Source organism: Mizuhopecten yessoensis, unplaced genomic scaffold, assembly GCF_002113885.1.
Source record: "Mizuhopecten yessoensis strain PY_sf001 unplaced genomic scaffold, ASM211388v2 scaffold9511, whole genome shotgun sequence".
Lineage (NCBI taxonomy): Eukaryota > Metazoa > Mollusca > Bivalvia > Pectinida > Pectinidae > Mizuhopecten > Mizuhopecten yessoensis.
In genome coordinates this window covers 132,691-140,385 of record NW_018408084.1, presented here as the reverse complement: position 1 = coordinate 140,385, position 7,695 = coordinate 132,691, and the positions used below count along the sequence as shown (strand labels likewise).

The 7,695-nt window shown below is 38.8% G+C and overlaps 2 protein-coding genes across 2 annotated transcripts; one reads left to right on the top strand and one right to left on the bottom strand.

Annotated features, from left to right (window-relative positions):
• The first annotated feature begins 222 nt into the window (after window positions 1-222).
• On the top strand, window positions 223-5,730 carry LOC110458257. The gene is made up of 2 exons (XM_021509871.1): window positions 223-274; window positions 5,343-5,730. The coding sequence occupies exon 2, from the start codon at window positions 5,402-5,404 to the stop codon at window positions 5,705-5,707; it is 306 nt and encodes a 101-aa protein (XP_021365546.1). The 5' UTR covers window positions 223-274; window positions 5,343-5,401; the 3' UTR covers window positions 5,708-5,730.
• Window positions 5,731-6,514: 784 nt separating this feature from the next.
• On the bottom strand, window positions 6,515-7,363 carry LOC110458259. The gene has a single exon (XM_021509872.1). It carries the CDS (start codon window positions 7,361-7,363, stop codon window positions 6,515-6,517), a length of 849 nt encoding a protein of 282 aa, XP_021365547.1.
• Window positions 7,364-7,695: the final 332 nt, after the last annotated feature.

The following is a 7,695-nucleotide window of genomic DNA, read 5'->3' as shown; positions in this document are numbered from 1 at the left end:
CCGAGCGACTTTTCAGTTACACTTAATTCAGTTTAAGAACTGACTTAGAATGACTAGCCGTCTTTGGTTCGATACCATGCGAATTCTTTAACGGCACTGATGGTGTCAGACTCCGGGTGGATGTATCCAAGGAAGGCCAGATTGCAGATTAAACGTACTTCTGACGCTCCATGGAGGGCAATTTTATATGTTGCTAATGGTTCTGAAATTCAATCTTTCAGCCGTGAAGTAGAGAGACATTGTCGACTGTAACGTGTCACTGACTATCCTGAGGGTGAGTCTTTCGTAAGTTGTCCCAATTTAAAGTTGTTCACAAATTTTATAATCTCGTCCAACAAGGCCCCTGCTGTTTGTAATTCGTAAAGTTCTGTTCCGAGGTCATAGCACTGTGCTCTTTATCTTAAAAAGGAATATTGTACAGATGTTGTGGTTTACCATGGTTCATATTAACAAGCTTCTGATGAAAGTTATCTACTGATATGATTTTATAAGTTCGTCCATATTTAAGTGCATCTGATTTTAAATAAGTCCTCCGGTCCTAATGAGATTCAAAAGTTATCAAAAAATGTAACCTAGACATTGTACTTCCATATTATGGACGGTTACTCTTAGATTTGTACTAAATATTTGTTTTACATTTTTACCAAGTCCATATATGTATGTAGATATTTCCATCTATTGTATAATTGATAGTACAAGACTTGCTAATTGTTACTGCTACAGTAAATCTCCTAGTCGAGGACGACATTTTTCGCAGGAGGGAAAAATTTAGCAGTCATATTTTATTGTATTTTATATTAATTAAATATTCTGTGTTATGTTCAATGTTGTGCCACGCATGTTATTTGTATGTGTTGATATTATGACGTACATGTCCTGTGGTGTGATCTTTATCTTGATGTTTTACTGTGTTTACCTGTATGATATATCATGGTCCAGTGTGTTATTGTTTATCATTCTATTTTCAATGGTCAGATATTTTGTATAGATTTCATTTTAATTGGTCAGTCATTCATTGGACACTTTTGGCGGGATTTCTTTGTGTCAGTTTTGCAGAAGATTTTGTGAGACACAGCAGACATATTGAATTGTACACACACACTTTTTTTGACTATAAGTTTTCTCTATTTTCTAATATCAATAATTTCTCCACACTTAAGTAATTGGGCTAGGGTTCAATTAAACCTAAACATGTCGTTAATTTCTAAATAATCATTAAATGTGTTTAGTGTATTTCATGTTTGAGTCCTCATAAACACTATTACACTTGATAGAACAATAATGTGTACTAAAGTGTATATCTATGTATTCAAATTTACCATTGGTTGAGAATGGTTTTACTTTGTTTATAGATTGAAACATTCATGATCAGCGATAAGTGATTTGATGACATCGGTTTCATCCTGGCTCTGTGCAATACACAGGTGCGTGACATATGTCCATTTCAAATAGTTTATATTCCCATCAAAAAATGTATTCTAGCTTTAGTTGTTAAGGTTAGGTTTATCCCTTTCTTTCCTTTTTTTCTTTTAGGATTAAGTGGTTCAGTAGATAACAATGTAACTATTTGTAAAAACTTGTAAAATATTTATAAAGTTATTGGCATGTATGCTGTATAATTGTAACAGTATAAAGTAGTAGGCAGTAATTCATTTGTAAGAGTTATGTCGCTTTATTATGTGTTTGTATTGTACTTGTGAAGCGTTGTGCTAAATGTAGTATCTTGTGTTGGTTTACAGAGTGAATGTATCTACCTATACATATAAAGGAATATTGAACAATGTTTGTCAGTGCTCTTGGTTTGTGAAACCACCCGCTACATTAGTATCACACTTTTTGCAATGGACTTTTTTCACTCCGGATATATGTAATTTTTTATCTAAAAAGATATTAAAACTCTAACACTTTAAACTCATTACTTATTTAGCTTTTGTTGTCAGCTCGACATTGATTTACCTTATTACTAGGTAATACTGTTCACAAATTTAAAACCTTAGTAAGCTAAGAGAGTAGATCGAGATGACTTTCATTATTGAACCAAGATGTTACAACTTATGATGAAGAAAAGGGTTTATCTTTAATCTCATTATTCAATTATATTCTCGATATAAACAAAAAGTAGCGCAGCATGCGAAAGTTGCATAAAATTAAACGTGTAACTGTTCGTCGGTTATATGTTGTTCATTCGTCGACCTATCATAAGAAAGTCACAATATAGTCAATTTGGTAGGTATGTTGAACATATTTAAAAGATGCCATACATTGTATTGCAATTTAAAATATAGCAGACACAAACGTTGAAATATTTTTGTAAACGTTTCTTTACTTATACATTTTCGTATTTTTGGACCGAAGCGGTAAAACAGTACAGTAAATAGGAATATATGGTATTCGACGAATCCGAGGTTCGACCTACATCGTCATTCTTTTTATTAGGTGGGACAACAGACAGTACAAGCACTGCAAATATCGCGGATAGTAGATGATTGAAGAAAGCAAAAAGAATTTAAAACAACATGACAGCATTTAATAAGATTTAAAATAACTAAACAATGAAAACATGTAGCCACCGGTGTTAAGAAAGTAAATAAAATTAAAAAGTTGCATGTGTAACTTGTCGCTTTGACATAGTCCGCCATACAAAATATCAAAACGAGAGGAACTTTTTGATAATTTTAAAATGAAGAAAATCTTGAATCCTTATTATCATAATGTTGATAACGAAATGAACAACAGCAAGTGACACTTTAATGGAATTGTGATTTGTCGTTTAATGCGTGTTAACAACTCCTTGTTGGTTTCAGGATTTGCTTGATTTATTTATGGACTTAAGTATGACAAAGTTTCAAGGTCACAATTTTCACATTTCAACAAAGAAAAAAAATCATGTTTGTAGGTTTTGCTTTCGGTCTTGTGGTGGTGGTGGTGGTGGTGGTGGGGTGGGTTTATTTTATAACTCAATCATTGAAATGTATAACGCAAGATTTGTGGATGTTTTTTTTCTTTCTTTATTGTGATTTTATTTTTGCAGAGGGTGTTCAAACTTGTGTTCGCGCCTATGTACGCTAATTATATGTAATTGTTAGCTTTATCCAAATAATTCGTACCGTCACAGGTAAGATAAACATTTCATGTTAGATCATATTTCCAAACTGTAAGAAGATTACATCGCTTTATACAAATTAAATATGAAGGGTAATTCAAATCAATTTATCTCAAGCTATGTTCCCATACACATTTTCAAAACTGTCTTATCATAGAATCATCCATACTTCACCGATAAGAAAACAATTGCGTAAAAAATATTGTTTGCTTCGAGATAAGATTTACCGAGTGTTGTCTATTGATTTTTCTTTTCTCTTGACCGTCATTTTGAATAGTGTATTGCACAAACAGCACTGATTTCACTATCCTTAACAAAAGTGGATTAATCTCAACCATAATCTGGTCTTTTCTTTTAACTGGCCTTACCTTTATTATTGGTTAAACGTGGGATAACCCCTGTTACCTGCGGTTTTTGCTATTTCGAAGGTAAAGACCACGAGGTCACTACCTGTTGTTTCAGGCACACGACCAGACTACAGTTGGTTTATTTGGACAAGCTGTGTAAAGAGTATTAGATGCTGTAGTCAGAGACGTAATATATACGTATCTGTTTTAGTGGTTAACATTATTTCTCGAAATAAAATGACACCCTCCTTCCAACAGCACTCGAGAAATGATCTATTAGATATGGTGGCTGATTAGTGCCATTTTCGCTTTTTCTCACTTGAAAATGCGAAAAAGCGAAATTTTAATACCAAATTTAATACCAAATACATGTAAAAAAAATCCCTTTTTCGCATATTCGACCGTGAAAAAGCGAAAATGGCACCAATCAGCCACCATAATTAGATGTATCTCAACCAACACTCGGGGAGAATCATTACTCCGACATATCAGGATTAAGGCTATGTTTTCTGATAGATTGGTGTTTAACAATTTGAAATTACGCTATAAGTCTATATATATGTGCTATGTGTATTTTATATCAATTGAATTCATATCAAAATTCCAAAAGTTTGTGGGGTTGGGGTTGGGCAATATCGATGTCACCAACGCCTCCTTCTCTCAAATGAATTCAACTTCCTATACAACGACAGTATCTGACGAATGACGACACATTTCTTTTAAAATTCTTTTCTAACATAATAGTTTTATTTTTCCTTTCTTTTAAATCTGCAATAAAAAAGACATTTTGATAGGAAATAAAATATATCCTCAATATCTTATAATTGACATACACATGTCCAGTATATAAAACCGTCCTTTTGTATGATAACTATGTGCAACTTCTTTCAGATATACGATAATCAACTGATTCGTGTGTCAAGAGGTGAAATCGAAAAGGTTGAATGAGATAATTAAGTGTTCATTAGACATTTCAAAAGAACAGATCAAACTTAACACTGAATTTATTTAAAATTTTGATATTTTTTAACTTCATTTATTTCTCTTAGCACGATTATATTATTTCACTTTAAAATCATAAAATATATTTTTAGTTGACAAAATATTTGTAACAATTTCATTTTAATTTTCAAAAAATCGCAATGCAAATCCTTACAAGTCGAGTCATCTTATATCAGATTCCTTTTTGCTAATTTACCTGGATATGTAACAGAGCAGATCTATGTGCAATATGCTACGTTTAAATTGTTTCCGGTGGCCACGGCAATCACGTTTCAGGCCAACGTGGACAAAACGGTAAGGACGTGAGATGACGCGGGGGGACGGGATGGGCCAACGTGACAGGCAGTGATTTACGTGGATGCCAGGCCAGATTATTTAACTGTCAAAAAATTTCCCATGTTAGTCACGGTGCGGATGAGAAACCTAGTAGGCCGTAGTAAAACCGGGTGAACGTAACAAAACGTGACAGTACGTAATAGGCCGTAGTAGGGCGGTCCGTAGCGGTCCGTAGTGGGACGGGAAGCATGTGATTTCCCGGCATCTCACGGTCCTTTCAAGTTTTGTCAAGTTCTCTCGCGTTTAGTTCGCGTTCTGTCACGGTTGGTTCACGGTTGCTTCGCGTTTTGTCCCGTTTTGCCACGTTTTGTCACGGTTCTCACGGCAAGCTAGGGTGTATGGTAGCTTTTTCGTCGCGTTCAATCCGGCGCGTCCCGGTGTGTGACGGTTTGGGGGCCCGGCGCGTTGCGTTCTACTACGGACTGACACGGCGCGCGCGGTCTGGGAGGGAGTATATAAAAGCTGGGCCCGACAGGGAAGTTTCATTCGAGTCTGAGCAATCGACGACACAACATCTCTGATAGATTAATGCAGATTACATTACTGTATTGTAGATTACTGCATCTACCATACAAGGAGAGAAGACCAAGCAGTGAAAAAAGAAGGCCAAGATATGCCACCGAAGAAGACAAGAAGTAGGAAGATACTGGCAGCCACCCCCTCCAAGTGGCCTGCTGAGGTGACAAACCCACCCAATGTCATGTACTCGATGGATCGACCATGGGTACAGGAGCAGTTTCCTCAGATGAACATCACCTGTCCACCGCCCATCACTGGAAATCAGCCACAGCAATCGACGTCATTTGCCGAACTGCACGACATCTCGTCCAGCCAGATGCTCGCCTCCGACTCCTTCTCCTCCTTGCTGGGTCAGATCCGTCAGTCACAGGACGACAACAAGAATAGACAAGACCAGTGAAAATGTTTTGTATTTTTCAGCAAATAAATAAATGCAAACTTATGTGTTTTGTTTTTTATTGTATCATGGCCAGAGTGGTTTTTCTACAGAATTTGAGTGAGTGAATGGGGTTTATTGTTCGATAGATTGTGGGTGTGAAGTTTCTTTCACTAGGGAGTGATCATTCTGTCCTGCCACTCTACAGCACCAGCAGGGGAGTTGAAGTACCTTTCAATGTACTCCCGTTGTTGCTTCGCGTTCAGAGTGTCTCTGTTCCTTCCTTCTGGTGGTGAGTCCACGTCCTGTCATTGGACCTCATCTTTCTAATTGCCAGGGACCAGATTATGTTTCGCATCCGCATGGTCCACCTCGTTCACTGACATGACTGGAACCCTTCTCCTCAGGAGGTTGTGGAGCACGACAGTAGCCTCAATGATGTGTCGGACTGTAATAAAATTCAAATTTCTTTATCATACCTGCAGAAAATATCTGTATTCAGTACATTACAAATAACCATCATTAAACTTTTGCTTTACATATATAATAAAAATGTACTAACCATATAATTACAAGTATTTATTAAAACACTGTCGCAGTAATATAATGAGAATAACCTGTGTCTGGTCCCTGTTCCAAAGTTCCAAGGAAGCATCTGAAGCGCTTGGCGAGGATCCCGAACGCATTCTCCACCACACGTCTTCCACGGGAAATCCGGTAATTGAAGATGAGTTTTTCTCTTGGCATCGCCCTTCTCCCATACGGCTTCATCAGGTAGGTTCTTAAGGCAAATGCATCGTCTCCTAGGATGAACTAAGCGATGTCCTGGTTTTATTCATCGTTGTTAAGAGGGTATGGTGGTGGCAACCCTATCAGGCCTTCTTTAAGGAGTTCACTGAGCTCTGAGTCATTATAGATTTGGGCATCAGACATGTGTCCCACTCCACCAACTTCAATCCAAATGAAACGATACTGGGCATCCACCAAGGCGAGGAGAGGGATACTGAAAAACTCCTTGTAGTTGTGGTACATGGAGCCTGTGTTGGGTGGCTTGCTGATGGCAATATGCTTCCTGTTCAGAGCTCCCACCGCATGGGGCAAATTCCACTTGTCTTCAAACTTCTGGGCAAGGGCTTTCCACTCATCGGGCGTCACAGGAACAGCGAACACTTCATCCTTGTTGGCTTCCACGATGGCCTTGCACACTTCTGGCACCATATGGCAGATGGATGCTTTACTGCACCTGAACGCATAGGAGAGTGACGAGTAATTGTCTCCAGTGGCCAGATGCCTCAGAGTCACTGACAGCCTCAGTCCAGGTGGTAGGGCAGAACGAAACTTCGTGTCTTGTCTCTCGATGGCTGGAATTACTCTTTCCATGATCTCGTCGAAGAGCTCTGGAGGCATCCTCTGATAGTTCTGGAAGGCGTTTACATATTCGGTGCGGAGCTCTCTGGTGAGAAATGTTGAGTAGTGGCCCAGCTGCTGCCTTCTGTCTTCCGATAACCATTTTTGCACCCATATGGATCTTGGTTTTCTCATCCGCCTTCTTGCTACCTGCTCCAATCTGGCCTTCCCTCTCTGTAATTGATGCTGGCCTTCTTCTTGCTGACGTAAAGACTGGATGTATGTACCCAGCAAATATGCAAACACAAAATCTTCTTCAGCTTGGGAATTCATGATGTTATCTCGTCGATTCGTCTCAGGATATAATGATTGCTTTTGCTTGGGAGGCCTTCCAGGGCACAAACGTGCTCCAAATCTGCCCGGTGTCCACGTTTTAACCGTGGAAAGCCTTGACAGAACGTGAAAAACATGTCGGACCTTCATCAGAACGTGAGAAACGTGAGGGACCCCATCAGAACATGACGGGCCTAGAGGGAACGTACTGGCATCCGTGGTAGACAGCGGGGCGAACCGTAGTGTGCCTTGGAGCCTCCGGGACTCAGCAGCCCCTTTCCCCCCACGGCCTGTCACGGATACCGTGACAGACTTGGGAAAACGGGACTGCC

Coding starts and splice junctions, on each gene's coding strand:
- LOC110458257 (XM_021509871.1), top strand. CDS start 5,402: ATGCCACCGAAGAAGACAAGAAGTAGGAAGATACTGGCAGCCACCCCC.
- LOC110458259 (XM_021509872.1), bottom strand. CDS start 7,363: ATGAATTCCCAAGCTGAAGAAGATTTTGTGTTTGCATATTTGCTGGGT.